This window comes from Hippichthys cyanospilos, chromosome 18 (genome assembly GCF_059441005.1).
Source record: "Hippichthys cyanospilos isolate Australia breed blue-spotted pipefish chromosome 18, RoL_Hcya_1.0, whole genome shotgun sequence".
Taxonomy (NCBI): Eukaryota; Metazoa; Chordata; class Actinopteri; order Syngnathiformes; family Syngnathidae; genus Hippichthys; species Hippichthys cyanospilos.
The window spans coordinates 4,042,043-4,067,082 of NC_142386.1; the positions used below are offsets into that span (position 1 = coordinate 4,042,043).

At 42.5% G+C, this 25,040-nt stretch overlaps 4 protein-coding genes across 6 annotated transcripts; 2 read left to right on the forward strand and 2 right to left on the reverse strand.

The window, feature by feature from the left end:
- Window positions 1–17: 17 nt before the first annotated feature.
- Window positions 18–8,649, forward strand: slc37a2 (solute carrier family 37 member 2). Its single transcript, XM_088440322.1, has 18 exons — window positions 18–569; window positions 1,816–1,897; window positions 1,980–2,070; window positions 2,235–2,313; window positions 2,384–2,519; window positions 3,748–3,824; window positions 4,911–5,077; window positions 5,150–5,187; window positions 5,267–5,407; window positions 5,628–5,718; window positions 5,824–5,886; window positions 5,967–6,052; window positions 6,422–6,470; window positions 6,558–6,631; window positions 7,239–7,317; window positions 7,380–7,477; window positions 7,550–7,614; window positions 8,479–8,649. The coding sequence occupies exons 1-18, from the start codon at window positions 511–513 to the stop codon at window positions 8,492–8,494; spliced, it is 1,491 nt and encodes a 496-aa protein (XP_088296448.1). The 5' UTR covers window positions 18–510; the 3' UTR covers window positions 8,495–8,649.
- Window positions 8,098–19,530, reverse strand: pou2f3 (POU class 2 homeobox 3). Of its 2 annotated transcripts, none has more exons than XM_088440323.1 (13): window positions 19,103–19,530; window positions 18,745–18,802; window positions 13,892–13,920; window positions 12,779–12,880; window positions 12,463–12,568; window positions 12,308–12,384; window positions 11,559–11,738; window positions 11,354–11,495; window positions 11,093–11,226; window positions 10,137–10,301; window positions 9,999–10,044; window positions 9,821–9,935; window positions 8,098–9,201 (listed from the first exon to the last, which is right to left on the reverse strand). In XM_088440323.1, exons 1-13 carry the CDS (start codon window positions 19,145–19,147, stop codon window positions 9,162–9,164), a joined length of 1,239 nt encoding a protein of 412 aa, XP_088296449.1. In that variant the 5' UTR covers window positions 19,148–19,530; the 3' UTR covers window positions 8,098–9,161. The 2 variants fall into 2 exon arrangements, with proteins under 2 accessions (XP_088296449.1, XP_088296450.1); XM_088440324.1 differs by having other exon boundaries at window positions 19,003–19,530.
- Window positions 19,531–19,681: 151 nt separating this feature from the next.
- Window positions 19,682–25,038, reverse strand: rcc1l (RCC1 like). 2 transcript variants are annotated; one of them, XM_088440320.1, is made up of 12 exons: window positions 24,008–24,128; window positions 23,104–23,515; window positions 22,480–22,776; window positions 22,283–22,412; window positions 21,817–21,945; window positions 21,627–21,693; window positions 21,390–21,526; window positions 20,823–21,004; window positions 20,622–20,709; window positions 20,334–20,507; window positions 20,163–20,248; window positions 19,682–20,003 (listed from the first exon to the last, which is right to left on the reverse strand). In XM_088440320.1, the coding sequence occupies exons 3-12, from the start codon at window positions 22,765–22,767 to the stop codon at window positions 19,926–19,928; spliced, it is 1,359 nt and encodes a 452-aa protein (XP_088296446.1). In that variant the 5' UTR covers window positions 22,768–22,776; window positions 23,104–23,515; window positions 24,008–24,128; the 3' UTR covers window positions 19,682–19,925. The 2 variants fall into 2 exon arrangements, with proteins under 2 accessions (XP_088296446.1, XP_088296445.1); XM_088440319.1 differs by lacking the exon at window positions 23,104–23,515 and having other exon boundaries at window positions 24,008–25,038.
- tlcd5b (TLC domain containing 5b) lies at window positions 24,541–25,002 on the forward strand. Its single transcript, XM_088441374.1, has one exon. It carries the CDS (start codon window positions 24,541–24,543, stop codon window positions 25,000–25,002), a length of 462 nt encoding a protein of 153 aa, XP_088297500.1.
- Window positions 25,039–25,040: the final 2 nt, after the last annotated feature.

The following is a 25,040-nucleotide window of genomic DNA, read 5'->3' on the forward strand; positions in this document are numbered from 1 at the left end:
CTTTCTCAGTGACGACATCGCCCCCGATCACGTGTTGTCAGGGACGTTCCGTCTGGAAAATATTGTGGAATGACCAAACCCGTTCTATTAATAAGTACTTCTCGCTACCGCTCATCCAGTCTGGACGTGCGTGACGTTTTTTTCGCACTTGTTGGATTCTTTTGGAGGTCGGACTGACTCGTATTTAAACTCAGCCGCTATGGAGAACGTCTGGAGGTTGACGGACCTTGAATCCCATCAAGAAGCACAGTGGCCGTCGTTGCCGTCCGGCAGTAGTTAGCATCAGTTTCTCTATCCTATTAGTGCCTTATATGTCGTTTTTGATTGGATAAATCTACAAGTAAGCACGTTTTTTTAAACCGCATAATTCATTTTTTATTCGACTTGACGATACGCTATCAAGGATTCCATCGATCTCAGTGGTGCCTTAGTGGTATAATCTACGCCTGACATTATGACTGGAAGAAACCTTTGATTTTTTTTTTTTTTTTACTCCATTTTTCATCCACCATGAAGGCGTCTTTGGCCCCTGGTATTCGGCTTATCACGTCCTTTTCACGGGATAGCTGGTGAGTTCACGAAACAATGAGGGATGTGTTTTCCACACTTTTCCAGGCTATCAGTGAACGTCGCACTGGTTGCCACGGTGTTGCGAGAAACGGACGAGTTGGTCTTATCATCTTATCGCCTCTGGGGCGGTGAATGATTTGCCTAACTACATCAATACAGACAATCGATACACGCCAGTAAACACAATGTGCTATTTCATTCTATTATTACACTGATTTGTCATAGCTGGTGCTCGTCCGCATAGTTTTATTTGCCTTACTGTGTAGACGACTCCGCCGCACCAGACTACGTTAAGAAATTTGTGTTTTTTTAATTTCCTCCCTCTCCGGTACTTATTTGACCTTTATCGAATCGATACACTCGGATAAATCGAAATATACGGAGTGTTTAAGAAATCCGGCCGTAACCGGTGGCTCCTTTGTCTCATAAATAGCACGAAAAACAATTCTTTGGCCCTACTTGTAGGGTGGCGTGCTTACGTTATTGAGTCACGAAACGTTGACAAATCATCACTTTCTGTCCTGCAGTTTCCTTAGAGGAATAGAATATAGTTGGAGTGTTTTTCCCCATTGTTTATTATAGTTTTCATAAGGGTTATTAACATTTTGGGAAACATCCAGCAGCCCTGCACTAGACGTACTTGGTATCAACAACTCAGAGTAATTACTAGGTACTGATAATGTCTTAAAATGTGGTTTTATTGAACATAGTAAATAAATGTCTAAACGGTATGTTGTTACTTTCATAAACACTATATACTATAGCCTGAATAGTAATTTGGTTGATCTTAATTATTGTAAAATAGTTAAAAATCGGTAATTTATATTAAAATCATTCATAAATGTATTAGAATTTTACTACTGCACATGCCATCATGGTTACCATGTAGTTTAAAAGCCCTTTTAGTATTTTTTTTTTAAATTAGCATGCTACCACAGCTGTAATAACAAGTGCCATTTATCATAAAGTTCCTTCTGTTTATAGCTCACAATTCTGCGACAGTTTTGTCGCTGTTATGAACGCAGAATGGTACAAAGGAAAGAAAAATGTGAACAAAGCCGTTTGTGCTGGAGGCGCCATTAACAACTGGCGCTGACACCTTCACGGAACAATTCCTTCATCTTAGTGATAAGACAACTTCATGAAATTGGAGATGTGCTGGCAGCACCGTGTCACATTTCGAGCTCGTAAAACAAAGCCAGTCCGCTCTGCGAGCAACCTAGTAAATTCCTGCCTCGTTTGAAGGTATCGAGGCTTCATTCTGCTGCTCACCTTCCTCTTCTACACCGCCTACCACCTGTCTCGGAAACCCATCAGCATCGTCAAGGTAACTACGACACCCGACGGCGGAGGAGCAGGTTGCCGCGCCTTGATGAACACACCTTTTTTTTTTTCTTTTGTTTTCGCAGAGCGAACTCCACAGAAACTGCAGCGGCGTCATCCGCCCGCCTGACTTGAACATCACCAACAATGTCACGTGGTGCGACTGGTCGCCCTTCGGTAAGCGCCGTTTTGATTCCGAAACGAAAAAGCGATGGCCGTAGCGTGCTTTTATTTTGAAGTTGGCCTTCGCAGGGGTGGTTGCTACCTGTTAGCTTGACCCCTTTTTGCATCACATCACATTGAGACGCCTCCATTAATAAAAACCGTATTCAATGGTCCAGACCAGGACAACTACAAGACGCTCTTCGGGGTGTTGGACAACTCCTTCCTGGTGGCCTACGCCATCGGCATGTTTTTCAGGTGCGTAGCATCCACTTTGAGCTTTGGCTCCGTTCTGCGCGGGCCAGACTCCAAATATGAGTGTCCGCAGTGGGATTTTCGGGGAGCGCCTGCCGCTCAGATACTACCTGAGCTTCGGCATGCTGATGAGCGGATTGTTCACCTGTCTGTTTGGCTTGGGCTTCTACTGGAACATCCACTCCTTGGCTTACTACGCTGTCATCCAGGTACGAGCACACGCAAGGCGCGTTTGCATGTTAGCGTTAGCAAACGTTTCATTGGAAAACCTATTTTGACGGACCAATGTTATGGAAATGAATAACAACTAGCATAGCTAGCTATGCTTCAACAACAATGTGGTAGATTCAGATATGATGTTATAAAAATACTAAGATGTTGCCGGAATAATTTTTTTCGCTAGCCGCGGTCAGGTTAGGAGAAGCTAGCAACATGAGGCTAAACTCTTTTGCCACTCAAGCGTATGCTAGTTGCTAATTGTCATTAAAACATCCTAAACAGGATTTGAATCGTTTGTATTTTTCATTCCAGTTAGTATTTATAATTTTTGACATTTGCTTTTTCAATTATTTAGGTGTAATTAGTCTTTAACGCGAGTTGGTTTACTGTTTTTTGTTGTTGTTTTTTTTTAATATCCTGTATATGTGGAGTACATGTGGAGTAAAGATAAAAATTTTACCAGAAAATAGACATTTGAAATCAACCCCTGAAAGCTCATTCATGAAAATCACTGACAAAAGCGAAAGCAGAGGATATATATTTTTTTGCTTTACTTGTAGTTAATTCTATAAACCAAGTGTAGTTTGTGTCATGCTGTTTTATTTTATTTCTTAGTAATTGATTGCGATCCGAATCAGTCAACTGCGAAAGTGGAACCCGGCGCATAAAGGAACGTTACTCGCCCTAAGATGTCTCAATGGATCTAAGATGTCTTTGTCAGCTAACTTGCGGCTGCTGAGTCACATGACTGCAGTCACAAGTCAAGGATTACGCTGACACAAACTCTCACACAGTTCCTTACCCTGACGCTTAGATGTCAAACTCCAGTCCTTGAGAGCCGGTATCCCTCATGTTTTCCGCTTTTCTCTCCCCAACACACCTGATTGAAATGATTAGCGAACTCTGCAGCAGCTTGAAAATGATCCATTTGAATCAGGTGTGTTGGAGAGAGAAGTTTAGAAAAAAAAAAGCAGGATACCGGACCTCGAGGACTGGAGTTCCACGCCTGTGCAACTCAAGCAAATCCCAAGTCAAACCTATTGTCGAAAAGCAAGTCCTGACCCTCAAAAACAGTGAAATCTCGTATTGGGTACCCCTTGTAGCTAAAACCACAAGGCGCGCACACAGAATGCATAACTTTTTTTGGGGGGGGGGGCACATGACTGATTTTCTGTTTCCGGTCCGTGTGACGTGTCCACTTGTGCGTGACCCCCGCAGGTGTTTAACGGCTTGATGCAGACCACCGGCTGGCCCGCTGTGGTGGCCTGCGTGGGCAACTGGTTCGGAAAAGGGAAGTGAGTACCCCCCCGCCCCTCCCCCTTCTCTGATGACTCTGCACGGTCCCCCCTTCGCCGCATTTCGTCACGTCGCCGCGACCCCACTTAAGAAATTCCTGCCCCAAGCGCAAGTTGGCGCCTCTTCTCAGAATGAGCTCCCTTCCTTTTCTAGTCCGTGGGCGTCTCCATCCGAGTCACGCAAGGTTTACTTTGCGTCCGTTTCAAGCCGTGCGAAACTTTCAAACTGCTGGAACTTTTTTTTTTTTTGTTCTTGATTCATAATTTATGCATGCGGGAGCACCTTTCCAAAACAAAGAAAATGCCGTACAAGCTAAACAGGTCGGAACACTAATAAATAAAGACGCAGCACTTTTCGTTCGTTACGCCAGTCAAATTGCGACTTTGCAACAATAACGTTGAGGGCTTTTTCACTTGAGTGTATTATTAGTTTTTAATGCGAGATTTTTATTCTTGCCGTCATGCAATGTTTGTATTACACTGTTAATGCAATTGTTTACAAACAAAAACAAGCTCATAGTAAGGTGTTATTTCTGGAAAAAAAAACGTGTATTGTAGCTGTTAAAAAAAGTCAAGCGTTTTTATTTTTTTTATTGAATAGAATGGGCTTATTATATATTATATATAATATATATTATATATATATATATATACATTTTTAAAAACCTATAAGGCGTTTTCTTTGAATAAATGACCCTGTATGGTAAGGCTATAAAAAACTGTATACTAAGCTGTAAAAAAAAAAAGTAAGTAGAAAAAAAAAGTAAGGTGTAAAAAGAAAGTCAAGTATCATTAGCCTAATAAGCTCAGAAAAACATTTTTAAAAAGTGTCATTGGAAGGTATCTTGATGAAAAAAAATCATACAAAAATATTTTTCCAAAAAAAGAATGACCATGTATAGTAAGGAATTAAAAAAAAACAAAAAACAGAACAGAACGAGACAATGTGTAGTAAGTTGTTAAAAAACAACCTTCTGTGGCAAGGGTGTCACCATCTGGGTGAAATTTCAGCTCCCCGCTGCCTTCTTTCAACGCTTTCCTCGCATGTATGGTGGGGTTGAGCGCGGTGTTTTTGGGGCGGCGCAGGCGCGGCTTCATCATGGGGGTGTGGAACTCGCACACGTCGGTGGGCAACATCCTGGGCTCGCTCATCGCCGGCGTCTACGTGTCGTCGGCGTGGGGGCTGTCCTTCATCGTGCCCGGCCTCATCATCGCCTCCACCGGGGTCCTCTGCTTCTTCTTCCTGGTGGAGAGTGAGTTTGTCCGTCCGTCCGTCCATGGCCGTTGCCCCCGCCGCGTCCTGACCCCCCCTCCCTGTCGTCCAGAACCCGAAGACGTCGGCTGCAGTCCTCCTCAGCATCACGTGAGAAGCGGCGCGGCTCGCGAGCGTGTGCGCCAAGCGTCGGTGCTAGCGTGCGCGTGCGTGCGTGTGTGTGCGTTAGAGTGACTTGGAAAGTGGTGAGACGGAGCCTCTCCTGCAGAGTCCGTCGCACGTGGCCAACGGTTCCATCGCCGTCGAGGCGCCCGACGCCGTCGCCGGCCGCTCCGAGGCCATCAGCTTCTGGGGGGCCCTCAGCATACCAGTGAGGGCCGCACAACTTCTATTTACTTTTTGTTTTGGGATGGGGGGGTGACTATACGTCACAAGGTCAGGGTTTTTTGGCGGGGTCTTTTTTTCTTATTTATTTATTCCCACTTTATATGCCTCGTTGCTAAGTGCGAGAATGCATTAGCACTTTGAGGGAAAAAAAACACAAAGGCAAGAGTGTGATATGTCAAGTGTGGGCTGCCGGCGTCCCGCAGGGCGTGGTGGAGTTCTCTCTGTGTCTGCTCTTTGCCAAGTTGGTCAGCTACACCTTCCTCTACTGGTTGCCGCTCTACATCTCCAACGTCGGTCAGTGTGGGAGCGCAAACGCGCGAGCGCCGACGTTCACGCCGACGTTCACGCCGACGTTCACGCCGACGTTCACGCCGACGTTCACGCCTTTTTCCCTTTCAGCCCATTTCCAGGCCAAAGAAGCCGGGGACATGTCCACGCTTTTCGACGTGGGAGGAATCGTGGGTAAGCTGCGGGTTTGGTTTTCCCGCGCCCACCCTATCCCGACACGATCTTTTAGGGCGACGCCGTTTGATTTCCGTCAGGCGGCGTCATGGCGGGACTCGTGTCCGACTACACCGGCGGGAGAGCCACCACGTGTTGCGTCATGTTGATCGCCGCCGCGCCCATGGTGAGTCCCGACGGCGCCGATTCGACATGTTTAAATGCTGCAAAGTTTCAAGTTCATCTGGGAAATGACTCCATTGATATATACAAAGAGAGAACCAGACCAGTAAAAATAAGTCTTTGACGTCTATAGCCGTCATCGGCAGTGAATGGGTTCAACACGAGGAAGACGAATCCGTCAGAAGCCAAGTTTGGATGCGCAGATTTGCATTTTTAATCGACGTATTCTTACTTACGCAATGGACATCAGGTGCAGCAAGCAGCAAACTAAAGTCTACTAGCTCAACGCTATCATGTAATGGGAAACATAATGGACAGGCTAAGTGAAATGAGCATTTCCGTGACTAGTTATAATCACACTGTGTGTCCGCAGCTTTTTCTCTACAACCACATCGGTCAGCGGAGCCTCGGCACCACCATCGGTACGCTGGCACGCAAGAAACAACAAAACGGGATTCCACGCGTCAAATACGCATTAATTACGATGACATCAATTTGTATTTCCGCAGGCATGCTCTTGGTTTGTGGCGGCCTGGTCAACGGACCGTATGCGCTCATCACCACTGCTGTATCTGCTGATCTGGTAAGGCTTACGTACTTTTTTTCTCACGCTTCGAACCCTGCGTCTTATACTCCAATGCAGCATCAGCCACCAGGGGGCAATCTCCTGGTAAACAAAGGGAGACAGAGGATGACTATGGAAGAATAGATTTGGAGTTTGAACTGCTATTTTACTCACCACTTGGGTGCGCACGCCTCTCATAAACTCAATCAGGCGTGTTACTGTTCTGTTGGTGCAGTATTCTAAGAATCAGTGTGTGTCAGTATAAAAATATATTGCCGTTGCTCTTATTTCTTGCAGGCATGTTCAGTCTGCAAAAAAAAAAAAAAAAACAACTTCCATGCACTATCTCTCTACACAGGGCGCTTTATAGTCTGAAAAATACGGTAATTTGGATTGAAATCGGGTTACCGGTTGCCGAGTTGGTGGGATTGTGCCTTTAAGGGGCGTGGCCTAGTAAGCAACACCATGAGCCGGAGTCGCTCAGGTTGACACCATTGTATTTTATTTTGACATCCGCTTTTAACTCATTCACTGCCTGCCCAGTTGCAATTGCCTTTTGACGTCTAGAGCCGTCATTGGCGCTGAATGTGTTCATCAGTGTGATGCAATTTTTTTTTTTTTGCAGGGTACACACGAGAGCCTGAGAGGCAACTCCAGAGCGTTGTCCACGGTGACGGCCATCATAGACGGGACGGGCTCCGTGGGTAAGAGCCGGCCGTCCTCCCCGCGCGTCAAATTGCGGCTGGCTAACGGCGTTTGGGCGCAGGGGCGGCGCTTGGCCCCTTGTTGGCCGGGCTCATCTCGCCGTCGGGCTGGAACAACGTCTTCTACATGCTCATCTCCGCCGATGTCCTCGCCTGCCTGGTAAGGACAAACGCGGAGAGCGCCGGCGCCAACGAACGAGGCGACTTGACGGGTTTTTGTTTTGCGGCGCAGTTCCTGTCCAGGCTCGTTTACAAGGAAGCTCAAGCTTGGTGCGGACGCATCCCGAGAGTCCGGGGGTGAGAAACCTTGCCGTCTTTTCTTCAATTGCTCGACGGCTTGCGAGAAATGATAGAGCTTCTATTTGATCTCCTTTTATTTGCTCGGTTTTGAAGTTTTTCCTATACTCGTTCATGTCAAAACACCATCAGGTAATAACTATGATGTCAGCGTATTCCATTTGACACGCTTTGTTTTGCGCGGTCCTTTAAACTTGGAATGCGGCCGATCAGGAACTTTGGATATTTATGACATGAACGCACCCCAACGCGTCACAATTAAAACAGCGTCACTGGCATGCAACGCGTGTTAATGACCGCTCGCGGTGTGGGAAATCGCAAGCTCGAAACTATGAAACAGCTATTCATGTTTCATATTTTACGTTTATATTTGATTACATTATGTGTATATATATATATATATATATTATATATATATATATATATATAAATTATTTATTTTTAACTCTGCAGCTTATAGTTGCCACTAGGATATGTGGTCCACTAGTAAACATGATCAGGTGTGTTATTGTTGTGTTGGTGCAGTATACTAACAATCGGCCTCCACGTACACATTTTGGTTTTGCACTTTATTGGCAATTTTTCCATTTCTGGGAAAATGTGCATTCAATATTGGACAGTAATAAAATATTATTAGGCTTTTTTTTGCATGCAATGTTTTTCAGCGGTTGTTTATGAACATACAGGAACTTTTTTTGCTATTTATGGCCCGGCACCTTGAATTGTTGGCCTCAATTGTTCCTTTAATTTTTCTAATGAAAAATTTCATCGTTACCAAACAAAGTCATGAAATCTAATCAGTTACCTTAGAATGCTTTGAAATTTGGGGTAAACGGCGTTACCAAGCGAGCTCTCGTCTTGCAGGTACAAGGAAACTTAAGGGTGGACGAGGAGCGTCGGCGGCGCCTTCTTCACCATCCGCCACTGAAAGCATCTCAAGAAAGGCACCAGTCATCATCCAAGCGTTCCTTTTCATCGCAAAACCGTCTCCGTCTTTTTATTTCAATATTTTATCATTAAAGTGTACATACATTACGTTTGCTGTTGCCTCTGTGCCATCATACAACTTCCTCCTCCTCTGATAGAAAAAACAAAAACTGGGAGCTGGGTGGCTTTGGGTGCTAAAATTTTGCTGAATGTTATTTAAAAAAAAATATGAGCCAACGGCAGCTTGTTATTGGGTAATTTTCACTTTGATTCGTTCCAAATGTTTTTAATTACAATGGTTTCACCAAGGTAAAATGTAAATTCGATGTTGTGTATCATCCTTCATGAAATATTGATTTTTTTTTTAAGAAAGAAATTGAGCTTGTTCGCCCCCTTTTTCGACTAGCATTTCAAAAAGTAACACGTAGGGAAATGTACGCTCCTAATTGAATTTTCTTTTTAACAGTCTCACACGTAGAATTTTATGAGCTGGACGGTGAAAATGTCCTCGATTAGCGAGCGTACACGTCACACTTAATCTTCGTTTCTCAAGTCCTCCCGTCCTCTTCTTTGTACAGCCTTGGAAAATTCCGAACGTGGTCCAAAGGGGGCGCTGCGCCTCAGTGTGGGTAGCCGGCTGAATTCCAATGACACCACGGCCTGAAACGCACATTATTCAAATAACCCAATTGTTGCATTCTTTAATTCTTTGCGACTAATTAGATAAAGTTCAATCAACTTTATATTAATTACAATACAAAACTGCAGTCTTTTTTTTTTAATCTCCGGTATTTACCATGATAAGCATTGGTAAAGGCATTCTATATTTTAGAAAAATGTTTAAAAAAAAAAATGAAACAAAAAAATAATACTTTGAAACGCTAACCGTACTTTGACAGCCTATTTTAAAACTAATTCTACTTTAAAACCCTTCTTTGAAAGTTTTCATTTTGTCCTAGAAGTACTTAAACACTGTTAGAAATTTGGACTCTACTTCAAATCCCTAATTATACTTTGAAACCTTAATTACACTTTTATACCTTGATATAACCCTTCCACTATTTTAATTCCTGAATCGATTCTTGACTGAGTATAAAAACTATTTTTAAAAAACACTGGTCACTGACTACACAAAGATATATCAACTTATTTAAGAAAACCAATAAAAATCTTGACTATTAAACCAATTCTATGATAATACTGTAATATATTTTGAGTGTCACCCGTTGGCATCGCTGGAAATAATCTTTGGTAAAAGCGAAAGCGGCGCTTTTCTCACCCCTGAGCGCCGTAGGACACCAGGTTGAGGTGGGACGATACCGAGGTGGTGGACATGGACATGCTGTCGGGAGAAACTTCCCGGCTCGCGCAGGTCGGGGACGAACTGGAGGACACTGCGTGCGCAAAAGGGGGATCTTTGACAAATTGGCGACGGAGGTCCGCCGCAACTCGCTCACCTCCGCCTGAAGCCAGCGGGCTGTACGACCGGGACACTGCCGCAGCCTTCAGGGTAAAAAAAAAAAAAAAAAAATTGTCGACTCTTTGTGGATTTTTGCGAGAAACAAATGAGGCCAAACGTGAACGCGTCCACCTACCATCCTGGAATTGTAGCTCTGCGTCTTGACGGGCAAACTGGTGACCGGGCAGTAGATCCTCTTCTCCTTCTGACGCCGGTTGCAGAACCAAACCCGGACCACCTCCTTCTCCATGGCCAGCTGCTCCGAAATCAGCGTGATCTCCTCCGAGTTGGGTTTGGGGTTCTGAAAAGTGGCAAAATGGAGAGGAAGCTAGCTAAAGCTGGACCGGGGGTGGGTGGGCAACCCCAGGCTCCAGAGCCACATGCGGCTCTTTGGCGCCGCCCCAGTGGCCCCTTTGGCCTTTTTCAAAAATGAAGGAAGGTTGGAAAAACTTGAGCGTTAAAAAAATTGTTTACAAACATAGTAATTACAGAAAATATTACATTTCTGGCATTGTGGAGTTGCCTGCGACGCCCTTTTCTTTTGGGGACTGTTGGAATGAAAATAAATTTTAAAAAGCGGGTGTTTGATGATTGTCATTCAAAACACCAAAAACATATTTTTGCAGTTATTTTGAAAGTCCAGGCATGTACGAAGTGTATATCTTTTTCATTTTTTTTAATTTAGGCTAAGGTCTAAAAATGGCTGGTACTAAACGGGTTAAGTACATAAGTAATCAATTACTTAATCAATACTTAGTATAACACTAGTACCTAAAAAATGCATTACTTCAGTAATTATTACCAAAAAGTAATTAATTATTTGAGTATAAAAAAATCATTTAATACTTTTAATACTTGAAGTAAAATATTACTTAAATTACTAATATTTTAATTTACTAATTTTAATGAATTAAAATGAATACTAATTAAATTAATAAAATGAAAAAATTAAAAAAGTTCAATCATAAATAAATAATATATAATCATTATTTTTATATAGAATAATACAATAATAGATAGGATAATATAGAATAATACATAAAAAACATAATCAGAAATATTATCTTGCGCATCCGCTTAGAGGCGACTCACGTCGAGAAAGCGCTTCTCCAGCGTCAGCTTGATGTTGGTCTCGATGCTGGTCCTCTTTTTGCGCTTGCGTCCGTAGCCTTCCATCAGCGGCGGCAAGGAGGCGGCGCTGCTCATGCAGTCCGAAGGCGAGTTTTCTGGAAAAAAAGCAATCGTAAGTAATCGATTGTTACTACTTAATCGACGAATTAGCTCGAGTAATAATTTAGCACCAAAAATAGACTATTTTCCCACTTAAATTGCTGATTTACGCGTGCGCTCTACCTGCATCACTCAGCCACTTCTCCAGCAGAGGTTTGAGCTTGCACATGTTCTTGAAGCTCAAGTTAAGAGCCTCGAAACGGGAGATGGTGGTCTGGCTGAAGTCGTTGCCGTACAGTTTGCCCATGGCCAGGCCCACGTCGCCCTGGAAAGCGCGGAAGGCGGGGCGTCACGCCCGGACGAGCGCCTTCCCATCTCGGAGGCTTACCTGCGTGAAGCCCAGCTTGATGCGCCTCTGCTTGAAGGCCTTGGCAAACTGCTCCAGCTCCTCCAGGTCGTTGGGTTCTTCCTGGGGCGGGAGCCCCATGTGTTTGTGGAGCGGGGACACGTGGGACATGTCCATGTGGTTGTCCATCGACGGGCCCATCAGGCCCGAGCGACTCATCACCTTTAGCGGGAGACCAAAAAAACGGATAAATGCCATTAAAAAAAACATCGCAAATATTCTGTTATCATGTCGCTACTAAATTTAAAAACCTAATTATATTTGACCTCCAACTGATCCCTTTCAAAACATTTTGCCACTTACTGTCGACTACAAATGACACGGCATTTCCTCGGGGCTTACGTGACAACCGATCACTTAGTCATCAAATTAATCATAAACAAACACACACACACACACATATTAAAGAATATATATAAAAAAGAACAAACTAAAGGCAGCCTTTACACCCGTAATTTCTACTGAAGTGTTTTGATGGAAATTCCTTGCCACCGTCAATCTGATGTTGAAGTCCCCCCCCCCCCAAAAAGCCTTAAAGCTGCCTCAATCCGTGTTCGCCAAATGTTGCCGTGCTGGATCCATACCTTAGTCATATTTGATTAGACAAATGCTCATTGTCTTAGTTAATTAGTAGTCTCCACCATCTTATCATCTCACATCTATGTACCGTATGTTAAGTTGTGTTTGCACAGCTCATGTGCAGCCCATGTACATGGGGGGGGCTGATTTACCTGCGAAGCCAAAGGATGCTGGAGGAGGCCGTTCTGGTTCTGCCCCGGGAGCGACATCAGGTTAGGCTGCAGAAGAGCTACAACGGCAGCCGAGAACCAGCTTTCGGTCAGTTGCGGGAACTGGCTAAGTAAGTGGCCGCGTTTCGAGCCGTCACCTTGGTGGCCGGCGGCGTTCTGGGGCAGCAGGAAGGGGGGCGGAGACGACAGGTGCGACGGCGGCATCAGGACCAACTGATGCGAGTTGTGCAGGGACGTCAGGTCCTGATTGCAGAAATACATACGGTATGTCTCCCATCCCGTCATTAAGGAATACCAACTAGCATCCATTCATGCACAAATAGATAAACAGCACTTGTCATCCCACCACAATCATTCATCCGTTCATCTATCTAGCCATCCAGTCACAAGCCGTTCCCATCATCCATTCGTTAGCCATATTTCTCATTTCTCATTTCTAAAGTGTTCTTTTACCCCAGTCATGTGAGAATTGTGCATGGGAGGACTCTGTGTCACGTGACATGTCTTCAGCGAGGAACTCAGGTGGGACGAGTCGGTGATGTCCTCTGTCTTTATCTGCAACGACCCCCCCCGCCAAAAAAAAAAGTCAAATCCTACTAAGAGTACAGCGCGTGTGTACTTGTTGGTCACGAGTGTAACACTTTAGTGTGTTAGCGTGCGTGTATGTGTGTGTTCGCTCTCTCCAGGACCAGTTTGGTCGCTAAACAAGATACAACGAGTGACAGACTCCCTCCCCTTGGGCGAGTCGCTATGCAAATAGATACACACACACACACACCACCACCACCGTCACCATCCACAGCACCCCGATGCTGTAGCACTTCCTGGGAAAAAAAAAACCACACACGTGGAAACAAAACGTCCCAGCTGAAAAAAAAAAAAAGTGTTTGGAGAAGTATCCAAATAGCTGCAAACTATTTGAGGTGATTCAGAAGTGCTGAGAGGAGGAGGTGAGAGTCATTATTGACATGGGGGGTGTGGTGGGCAGGGTCATAGTGATTGGGAGGGGGGGGGCTATTTTGTCCTGAGGATGTTAGCTGTCCAAAAAAATTCTGTTTAAGAAGAACTCTCGGGCAAAAACGCGTAGCTCGAACGGCTTTCTTGGATCGGGAAAGATTTGGCTGGCATTCAGCTTGAAAAAAGATAAAAGTCTTAACATAATTAAATATGATTCAAATTGTCATTTTATGTGTGCTGCTTCACAGGTTCAAAATTTCCTGGCGACAAAGACATTCTTTCGGGTGAATATTCGGCGATCGTTAAACTGTTAAATGTTTTTTAAATGAATATTCCATCCTTCCATTATCTTAACCGCTTATCAATATTCAGTCATATAATAATTCAAATTAATTGAAATGGATTAAACATTGCTATAATTTTCACTAAGATTGCTGATTAATACAATGATTAAATCACTCAATAGCAATCCAAACCACTATGCTTGCTGTCATATAGTTAGAAAAAAAATCATATTATGGCATTCATCCAGAGTCATTCATCTTTATTGTTTATTTGCCAGATTGTCAAAAGCATCATTAAAAAAATGAATATGAAAAATCAACTTACTTGTCTGTGGAATCCAATTCCTTTTTGCTCTGAAAAGACAGCAAGAGCAAACATGATTAAAATGTCATATTTCACCTCATCACAGCAAGTGCGCAATAAAATCTCCATGTTTTTAAGCTAAACATTAGGTAATACAAGAGAGAAATTATGTCTTCATAAAACAAGAACTTTAGAGTTTAAATGTGCAATTTGTAAAGGGTTTTGATTACTGTAACATCAATGCTAATTTACGGTAGTTTACCGATGGAATTTTATGTTAGCGTTAAGCTAGCGGTCTTTTGTTGACTTTGTGGAACATTTTGCAGGTTAATTGTGTTATTTTTAATCACAGTAACAACAATGCTTTTTTTTATGGATTACTATTTACAAGATTTTATGTTGTCTCACGAAATCAAGAAATTGCATTTGCGTTTTTGACAACTGGCTATCAATGGGATTGTCCAATTGTTTTTTTTTTTTTTAATGATGTGATCAGTGTTGGTTGAATTGATTTTGCATAATTATAAAGACGGCCTCGACCTCACGCATGCACACGTAAATAAACGTGACAGAGTTCAGAGTGTGTGAGGATGCTGACGGACGAGGAGGAGACTTCATGGGTGTGTCGCCATTTGAATGTCAAATGGAGTTCTTTATGTGCACGGGGAGACGGGCTAACATCAAACCATGCAAATACACAGACGACCCAAAGCCCCGGCCACTTGCCCCCACCGTCTCTAATGTCGCCCCCGCCCCCACCCCACCCTGAGGACAAGCAACCCGGATGGCAAAGTTCCAGTATGAAAATGACCATGAAATGCAAATTTGACTGAGCAGAGCGAACTTCAAAACCCACACATACGCTCAGGAAAAAAAAAAAACAAAACAAAAAAAAACACTACTTTTTTCTGTATGGTTCAATTTGCAGGCTCAATTATTATAGTATTATAGAAAAGAAAAATTATGTCATTCAAAGTAGGGCAAAAAATAATTACAAACCACAATTGCAGATATTATGTAAGTATGTGTTTATTTAAACCAGCATAATATAAAAAAAAACATTGTTATGTTAAAATATTAATTATTTTTTATTGCTTATTTTTATTTTATAGGTTTATCATAAAACCAGACCGTAAAATGCTTTTATTATATTCATTGTCACGGTGTGTCATATTTTAACATTTGCGTTGTGTGTGTGTGTGTGTGTGTGTGTGTGTATTTTTAATTGACACAATTGCAACTAAGCTGATTTTTTTTTTATGCAAACATTCCTAATTCGGCAATTAAATACTTATTAAACAAACATTTTCAATCATTATTATTATTATGAGTATTTCCACTTGGTGTAGTAGAGCTATGAATTTTAAAGACAAAAAAAAAGTTTGAAAAACGTAGTAAATTGTAAGAGTAAAATTTGGAACACTCCAGCTCCTGACGGGTGTGGTTACGTATCGTCGTACGTATTTATTCATGAATATATCTTGGAACGTTAACACGCCTTTGCTGGAAGCGCTCCAGTTAAGGTCAAACATTTTCCCAAAAAAACAACAAAAAAAAAACCCAAAACCAAACATTCTGATCAAAGCAGACACTCTATTAGCGTGCAAAAAAAATATTTGGAAAAACATCAATCCGATTGAGACAGCCTTCACTCCAGGCAAGGGCTGGTACCTGCTTTGCCATACGCTAATTATACCAAGTGGGGAGAAGAAGAATACATATTTGTTCTTCCAAACAGCTTGGGGAGGGGAGGGCTCTAATTCTTCTGCGGTGGGGTCCCCATCTCCATATATTACTGCAACCCGGTAGATGCGGGGGGAATAGTTTGGAATTATTGGAGCCGTTTGAAATTTTGTTTTGATCCAATTTTGAAGCAGTATATGGGGACAAGCCGGAAAAAATGCCGCTTTTTGTAAAAGAAAACGCCATTTTATCAAATGAATTAAGAAAATGTTTTCAAATGAACAAAAAGATATATTTTAAGGTTTTTGGTTGCAATTTGATTTAAAAATGTAAGCTTAATATATTTTGAATCGCAATTAGTTTTTTTAAAACTCCTGATTCATCTTGGCATTGATCTGAACAGTCTCTTAATGTAATCAAAAGGTTTTTTCCCCCATCTTCACATAGCACTTTCCACAAATATTCTTTATTCTTAGTTTTTGATTGTCTATTAATAGTTTGACTGACTCATTTGTTTTGTGGACATTCCCTTCAGCGCAGCTCCATCTAGTGGATGCATAACACAAACCCAGCAACTACTGTAGCTTCTATTCCATGTTCCCTATAATGGGGTGCGCCCAATACACGAAAAGTTTTCAAATCGGTTATTCGTTGAAGGTGTGCCTTATATTCCAGTGCGCCTTAATGTAAACTTAACAATCATAGCTTGTGCATAACTTGCTTGAATACCACAATTCTAGCCCAAAGACAGATTTTTAATGTTTTTCATGAGTCCAGGCATTGAGTCCTTCAAGTGTTGGAATAAATGTCTGTCACCGAAGTAGCTAGTAACTATTGTAAAAATGTCTCATCAACTACTTGCGCAGCATTCTGCCACTGTTTGAAAATTTTAATGAATTAGCTAATCTTCAGATATACAATTTTTAAAATGACAAATCCATCCAATTCATTAGATGTATGGCCCGCCACTACATTTAAGAATGACCTTGCAATACTAGCAGGCTACACACGACAGCTAAGTGTCCTTGCCGCTCGGAACATCAAACATTGTCATTCTGCTAGTGTGTTGAATTGTCTTACTTGGGAAAACAGAAAAGCTTAACAGTAAATGGACTTGCTCAAATGAGTCTTCATTAAGTCAGTGGAATAACAGGTTTTTTTATTCATCAGATTTGTTTTAATATTTTTTTTTTAAATGATTAAATGAAATGGTCCCAATAATCGCTGATATTACATGAATAGAAAAATAAGATAAAAAGGAATACAATAAAAATGTGAAAATTCCACATTCATTCCATAAGACTGAGGATTGAGCTACTCTTGATTGACTATATTTTCTTTTAATGATTAAAACAAAGTGTTTTTGCTTGCACACACTCGGCCATTGTTTGAAAGGAAGTTCTGCATTTCTGTTGAGTTCCCATTTATTGTTTTGTTTTTTGTTGCCGTCGCGGGCCGCGAGGCAGCCGGCATTTCTCAGCAAATAACCCTGGGGGCCATCCTGGTATGGCGACCAACTGCCACTGTATACACGCACGCACACACAAAGGCACGCATGCATGCAGAGCCTTCTCCCAAGTCTACGTTTTCCATGCTTAGAACATACATTTTCACGTTTATTCACGGAATCAAAGATGTTTTTTTTTTTTTAACCAAATAATGTTAGCATCAAGACAGGTGACCTTCCTTTGACAACGGACAGAGGATGACACAGGATGATGCTAAATTCCAAAAGATGTTTTAGCAGTCATCCAAACGTTTATGTTTGAAGCTCTTTTAAACTTCTTCAACCTAGTGGTAGTTTAAAATGTCGGCGAGAAACTTTTTCAGGCTTTTTAATAAAGGTTGGACTTTCGGTTAGTGAATTTCCGCACTGAGAAATGCTTTGACATATATGCTTTAATAATTTCATAAATCTCCTCGCGATAAACACTGGTGCCAATTTATTAAATGCACACCAGTGAATGAGAAGCCTGCCTATATAAATCCTTATTATAGTGTTGCTACTTATAGATTAATCTGCCTGTAAGGCGTCTACAAATGTACACCTCCCTCACTTTTTTTAAATGAAATTTGCCTTTATAATAAAACAGCATGCAAAAATGACCATTACAATAAAGCACAGATTTCACAACGGTGCTCATGATTTCTTGCATGCCGTGACGTTACATCATTCTGTGTGTGTGTATACATATATTACACACAACTATATATGTGTACATATTGACTGTATATACACATATTATCTGTATATGCATATTATAAATACATTTTATATATATAAATACATTTTATATATATATATATATATATATATATATATATATATATATATATATATATATACACACACACACACACATTATACTTACATATATTAAAGAATATACATATATACAGGGCTACACACCTATATTATATAGACATACATATGTGCACATGCACATAATTTGTTACATATATAAACAATGTTCCCTCGCATTGTGGTTTGGTTATTATGGTTTCACTCTATCATGGATTTTAATTTATGACCATAACTTTTTTTAATCATACCAGGCAAACGATAGCAATTTAATTTTTTTTCACTAACATGTTGAATTTGACTTGTATATTTCTTACTTTTCAGCCATTCTGAAGTTTAGAAAATAAAAATAGCCAATTGCACAGATCCTTATAACAAACCGGTTCAATTTCGCCAATTATTTAGTCACAAACAGCATTATAGCAAAATAAAATTCTGCTTCAGCTTTGCTGGCTTCGTTGCCTTGTTAGCAAGCAATTGTTAACACGAAACTCATTATGACAAATTTCAAAATTATTACATTTTCAGAAGTACATTAAACTAGTTTAATATATCGCTTGTTTGAAGGGTCATGAATGCTTTCACAATTTAATATGAAATGAACGCAAATCTAGTTTTCTTGATTATTCGCCCAAATTATTTTACGGGCCCCTGGACCCCACTTTGAGAACCGCTGATTTACATGATTAATTAGGAGTTCATATTACATTTAACAAAGCATCTGACTGCCATTGAAGTTAGTTTCAAAGAAATAGTCCAGCATGCATAAACAACGCAATCATAATTAACCTGGTAAATGATCCAAATAAATAGGCAGGCACTAGTCCATCTCATGAATCATGCACATAAATAACAAACATGGGTAGGATAGAGTATAACACGGCCTCACTTGTGTGCTCCGCGCGAGCGTCCGACTGCTCCAGAGTGTCTGCGCTCATCTTCCCGACCTGCGACGATAAAACACGATTCAGCTGATTTTCCTACACCATTTCGTCAGGACAACGCTCAGGAAAATCACCTCCACTTTATTCTAATGAGCCCTCACCGCTACCACCACCACATAATGTGCTGCTTATAATATTCATAGGATTCTCCCAGCCAAGCACAACAAAAAGGGATTTTTGTTTTGTTTTTTTTACAAACCTACCTTAAATGTCTGTTTTGTGATGCAAGAAAGGCAAATTGCTCACCGCTACCGCTACTTGTCTGACTTACTTTGGCATTTTCCAGAGTGGAGGAAAGCTCACCTGTGCGGCGCTTGTACACCGGCTGCCCGACTCGCTCATTTGCATACATTGCTTGTGCGTCCTATCGTGCTCCGCACACTTTGCATAAAACAACAATGACTGCGAAAGCACACACTCAAAGTCTTACTCCCAGCGACTTCTGTGCGGGAAGAACAAGGAAAGATGTTGATAGTGAGTTACTTAGCATTCTGGAGAAAGTAAATTGGTGACAATTCACTCACTTTTTGAGTCTTGTCTCAATCTCTTTCTGGCATGTTGCTGTTGCACCGATGAGTCAGAAAAAATTGCTTTTTACGTGTTAAAAGTGAAATTAAGCGTGTACTTGGTCCAGTTTTTATCTGCAGGATTTAGGATGTGTTTCCTCTTCATTTTTACGGTTGACAGTCTATTTGTTTGTAGAGCACAATTTCAATTAAAATAATTTCAATTTGATGCTACTTTTCCAGTTACTTTTTTTAATCATATTGTTCTGTTATTTTTATCTGTTGTGCCCCATCAACAAAAGCAGTAAGAGCCGAAAAAAAGTGCTTCCAAAATTCTGCCTAGCAACAGGTGACGGTTACAAAATCTGACAATAAATTAGGAATGAGGGCGAACCCAACAGTGCCCACACGATTTATTAAAAAGATTGGTTTTCAGTTTCCATAAGTTAGACTTCAGACGTTTGGTGATGCGTTAAGGTTCATAGGCATCGTCTCCATGTTGGCGTCCCGCGCTCAAGTACCACCTCAATGGACAGCGCCGTGGATTTGTACTCTTCGTACGCGGCTAGCTTGAAAGTTATTTTCTCCCATTTAGAGCTTTGATGCGCTTTCATTCGTATTCAGAGGAGGGACTTGACCAGCGCCACCATGTGATCCACGCCACACGCGACATCCACCACTTGCCCAGGAACAGTCACCTGAACACAACACATAGACACTTCTATTTAAATTACTCTTTATATTTGTATCTTCACTAAAACATCCATGAAAAGTTATGTTTGGATGATTGAACTATTTTACGTTTTATACCGCTCCTTTGCTTTTTTTTTTTCCTCCATTTTTGCGCAACCGCTTACCCGCCACGGGAAGAACTGGTCGTCCCTTTTCCCAATACCCAAACACCCTCGGACATTCTTCCCCCACACAAAGAGCTCGCCACGATCTGCAACAACCAAAACCTCATCTTAGCGGTTTAATTTCGTTGTCGTGTGAAATTTTTGTGGGTGTGTGGGGTGATGGGGATTTACCTGTGATGGCAGCAAAGTGAGACAAGCCGCATCGGATCTTGCTGACGGTGATGGAGGGGTTGAAGTCGGAGCGTCCAAACAGGGATGGAGGTATCATCTCGGGGGAGCAGGACTCAGACAGAGAGGGGCCTTTCCCCAAAATCCCGTAGCCCCAAACGAACACCTCGCCTCGATCTGGAAAACCGACACGCGAATACGGCATAAAAAATGCCAGAATGCTAATTGTGGAGGAACTGCATGTGAACGGTGAAATCCTGAACTGTAATGTCCATCCATGGACTGACTAACCGTTGAGGACTGCCACCTGCGTGCCACCGCATGCAGCCTGCACCACTCGACCGCAGCCTGGCAAAGGCAACCGACGAGGGGAGTTAATCTGTAAACCAAAGGAGCCAGAGTGCCCCGCTCAATTGAAGTGCATGATGCCTAACAACAAGTCGCAAACATTTCAAATAAAAAACATTTTTCTGGCAATATGGTGGCGCTCACCTGTGTAGTGTCTGTGACAGAAGAAAGCTGAAGGTATTCAGAGTTTCCCCATCCGTACAGCTGCCCGTCGGCGGACACGGCCAAGCTGCAGTCTGCGTATGTGCTGACCTGCCGGACCTTCACGCCCAGCAGCTCTCCCTGCACCTCGGTAGGGGTGGAGCATACCTTGTGGTGCCCCAGACCTGAAAGCAGCTTCTTGAGCATTATTATATTATTATTATATACACATAACATTATATTAAGAATGTTGATGGATTTTCAGGGCCAATTGGGTTTAAAAATAACTGACATATCACAATACAATGAGCACAAAGGCAACTTCAGATTTATTATTCTTTTTTATAGTCCCAAATTGGTACAAACACAACATAAAACATTAATATTACTGTCATAAAACATTTCAAGTTTTTCACTTATTGAAAAAAAATTTGTGGTCCAGAAGCAGCCCGTGGGCCCTATGTTTGACACCCAACCCACTTGGGAATAGATTTTCCTCTTATGGGGCCTGCAGGCTAAAACGAGCTTGACGCCCCTGCTGTATCTAATTAGACAATTAGACAAGCTGACCTGTCTGTCCATCAGCTCCCCATCCACAGGCGTAGACCCGTCCCGCCTCGGTCAGGAAGAGACTGTGGTCTTGTCCGCATGCCACCTGCACCACGCGGCCATCAATGCCCTTCATATTGTGAACTACGTGACTGCCGCTGTTTGGTACAAGTTTGCAAACGTCAACATTGTAACACGGCTGCATTGATATTTGAGTTCGGAACGTGCTGCAAGAAGGATTTTTTTTTTTTTTTTTACCTGTACACTTCGTCTTCCACGATAGGTCGTCCACACTGACCGTAAGCATTGTTGCCCATGCTGAACACTGAAAGACGGGGCTCAGATTCAACATGATGACATTTGAACCCAAAAAGAGGTCATTTAATTAAAAATCTGAATTCTATGCATAAAAATTGAAGCTTGTAACACACTCGTGTCAGTGACTGACCTCCCTCGCCATCAGTGAGCACAAGAGCGTGCGCTCGTCCACATGACACTTGCATCACGCGTGTTTTCTGCGGTTCTCGGAGAGGCAGCTGCACAGGCGAAGGCTCCAATACATAATCGTAACTGTGATCTGAAGAGACAAAATGGAGACGACGTCAATTACCTGCGCAAGATGGAGTACAACTCAAATTTAACTAAGCATCCATGATCATCCATTGTTCTACTTCTTTAACTAGAACACTCTGAATATTAACTCATTTACTGCCAGTGACGGCTATAGACCTCAAAGGTAACTATTCACTGGGCTTCTTTAATGTCTATAGCCGTCCCTGGCAGTGAATGAGTAAATCAAGAGCGCCTCCAACAAGCCAGCAGAGAGAGCTATAATAAATCAAATACAATATGCTGGAAAATATGAGTGATTTGTTTTTATTGTTATTACAATTTCTATAACTTCAAAATCTTACGTCGGCTGCGCTGCGTGCGCTGAAAGCCGAGCTGCGAGTCTTTGTTGAGCCCGGCGCCCCACAACTTGGTAATGTCTTTGGTGGACGACGCCAGGAGGGTGAAGCCATAACCACAGGCGGCAGAGGAGATCTAAGAAAAAGTGCACAATTATTGACTCAACTGCAGCTGGAGGCAAGACACAATGATTTGTTCTTACTCGATCTTCTGTCTCCAGCCTGTAAGGCGTGAGCTGGTATTTGCGAGGCTTCTTCCTGCCGCTGTCGGGGAGAATGAAGCTGGGAATGCCAAGAGCTCCCGTGAAGCTGAAGCCCCACACGAACACTTTGTGGCCGGGCTTTTTGTGCTGGCCAACGTACTGGAACACCGGACCGCCGTCTTGGCCGGGTTTCTCCCGTGGGTTGGTGGCGCCGCTGAACGTGGCGTGGCGCCAACAGTGAATTTTGATTGAGGAGAGGAGGCGCCGTCGAGCACATGGAAGGGACATGATGCCGAACTGAAAAACATCAATTCACAACAACTAAGTTCAAGAGGCAATGTCAATTGTTCGCTAGAATTATTAATTTTTTGAATTGATCAAAACTAACATGTTTTTCTTGTTATTATTCAGAGTTAAAATAAGTCACAGTCTACACAAAACATTCATCTAAATCTCTCTCAAAACACACACACAAAACAATGTTCCTCTTTCTGTCGCGTTTCAATTTACCAAGTAAAGAGCAATTAAATCAAAACTTTTGCTTGACATGATGCTAGCATACAAGGAGACGACTTAGTCACAGCGGTTTGTGTTTCTTTTTGGGCAATACAAGCACAAAGTTACCTTTTGTTTCGGTTGTTTTACTCACAAAGAAAATTTTGAAGACAACATTTTCAAAGTCATTCTCGTGTCTTTTTTTTAAACCGGCATCTTCAACGCGGAAAGGAAATGTTTATACTTCCGCCTTGGATTCTTCTTCGTCCACAGAGTAATCGAGATGTGATAGACAGAAGTACACGTTTACGCCATCTAACGGATAATTTTGTAACTATACAATCCATTCGTGCCCTGAACTGTGCAAGTTTAACGTAGATTTACCCAGGGGGTCCTTTACATTGGTTTATATTGGACCATACTATAAATTTCCAAATGTGATATTTCAATTTCAAATGATATTTTTCTAAGATTGTTTCAAGTAGTCAGCAATCAGTTGGTCATCTCATCTGAGCAGCGATCCACGAAGCGTTTGTGCATTCTGCAAGCAGACAAGAACAACCAGTAATCTTTTAAGAGGATCACTATTGGAATAAGGCGAACAAGAAGATGTGTAAAGCGCCAGGTCTGTCCTGTCGGATATATGATCATCTTCAAGCATTCAGATGCAACCTAACAGCTGGCGTCATGGTAAGCGTATGTCTATTAACTTGATCATGACAACCTTTCTTATTCTGCACTGAATGTATCGTTAGCAAACTTCCATGAAGTTTGGGAAATTCTAGCACTTACTTAAAAAATTAGTTGCAAACAAGTGTACTTCAAACGTATAGCACCCATTGTTTGTAAACAATTGCTCCCCGAAAATATTTTCAAGTTTTATGTTAATTCTATAAGTGCTGACCTTTAAAGCTAAACACAACTGAACTGTACTTGGGGAGTTATTCTTTCATACCACTAGGAGGAGCCCCTGCACTAGAAAAATACTATATATTGAGATTAAACCGAAAAGGTTAACATTGAAATCCAATACCATTCCAGTGAGGTTCTGATGGCGGCGGCGCTGCTGAAGGTGCTGTGTAGCCTGACGGGCTGGTCCAGTCTCTACGTGTTTCTGTGCCGAGTATCGCCTCAACGCGGGCCTGAGTGGAACTGTCGACTTGTCACGCTGACGCACGGCGTCGCCATCGTGATGCTGACGGCGTACGTGGTCTTCGTGGACGGCCCTTGGCCCCTTACGCATGCGGGTCAGTCTGCTTGGATTTTTCATACACATTTCCCATGGGGATTCATTTTGCAATATTTGCCGTCTAATTTCTATCCCATTAACATTTACTACTGGGAATTTATCTTTTGGTAATTTTTCACTTTTGCTGTGCAAGATTTATTTTTCCTTGCATGGATGCCTATTGCCAGGTAGACGTTAGCATTGTCACTAGGCAGAATTGAAGTGGCATCGCTTGTCTGTATTATTATGTATATATAAATGTGTCATTCCCAGGTAGCGAGAATACAGCCCTGCAGACGTCCGCGCTGTGCGTGTGTCTGGGCTACTTCCTGTTCGACATGGCCTGGTGCGTTCGTTTCGGCAGCGAGGGCGGAGTCATGCTGGGCCACCACGTCGCCAGCATCGCGGGCATCCTGCTGGCGCTGCTGATGGGCGTGTCCGCATGCGAGACGTGCGCCGTCATCTTCGGCAGCGAGATCACCAACCCCCTGCTCCAGGCCCGCTGGTTCCTGCGTCGGCTGGGACGCTACGACAGCCTGTTGGGCGACGCCGTCGACCTGCTCTTCATCTTCCTCTTCGCCACCGTGCGGGTTGGCGTGGGCGGCGCCATGTTCTACTGCGAGCTGGCCTCGCCCACGACCGGCGTGGTGATGAAGATGGGGGGCGTGGTTATGTACGGGCTGGCGTGGGTGTTCATGGTGGACATCGCCAGGTTCGGCTACAAGAAAAGTCGGATGCGGTACAAACAGTGGCGGGAGAATCGAATGGATTCTAACCTAGGCAAATGCCATTTAAAGTGACAATTAAGGAAGATCTCAGGACTTTCATTTTGAAGGAC

Excerpts from the sequence above, each read along its gene's own strand:
- slc37a2 (XM_088440322.1), top strand. The coding sequence starts at position 511 with ATGAAGGCGTCTTTGGCCCCTGGTATTCGGCTTATCACGTCCTTTTCA. Across the intron at positions 2,314-2,383 it reads GCCATCGGCATGTTTTTCAG|TGGGATTTTCGGGGAGCGCC; the intron begins GTGCGTAGCATC and ends GAGTGTCCGCAG. Across the intron at positions 3,825-4,910 it reads AACTGGTTCGGAAAAGGGAA|GCGCGGCTTCATCATGGGGG; the intron begins GTGAGTACCCCC and ends GGGGCGGCGCAG.
- pou2f3 (XM_088440323.1), bottom strand. The coding sequence starts at position 19,147 with ATGCAAATGAGCGAGTCGGGCAGCCGGTGTACAAGCGCCGCACAG. Across the intron at positions 13,921-18,744 it reads CGCTCGCGCGGAGCACACAA|AGCAAAAAGGAATTGGATTC; the intron begins GTGAGGCCGTGT and ends CTGTCTTTTCAG. Across the intron at positions 9,936-9,998 it reads CCCGCTGGCTTCAGGCGGAG|TGTCCTCCAGTTCGTCCCCG; the intron begins GTGAGCGAGTTG and ends TTGCGCACGCAG.
- rcc1l (XM_088440319.1), bottom strand. The coding sequence starts at position 24,250 with ATGTGTATGAAAAATCCAAGCAGACTGACCCGCATGCGTAAGGGGCCA. Across the intron at positions 21,527-21,626 it reads GTGGAAGACGAAGTGTACAG|CGGCAGTCACGTAGTTCACA; the intron begins GTAAAAAAAAAA and ends TGTACCAAACAG. Across the intron at positions 20,004-20,162 it reads ACCAGTTCTTCCCGTGGCGG|GTGACTGTTCCTGGGCAAGT; the intron begins GTAAGCGGTTGC and ends TGTTGTGTTCAG.
- tlcd5b (XM_088441374.1), top strand. The coding sequence starts at position 24,541 with ATGGCCTGGTGCGTTCGTTTCGGCAGCGAGGGCGGAGTCATGCTGGGC.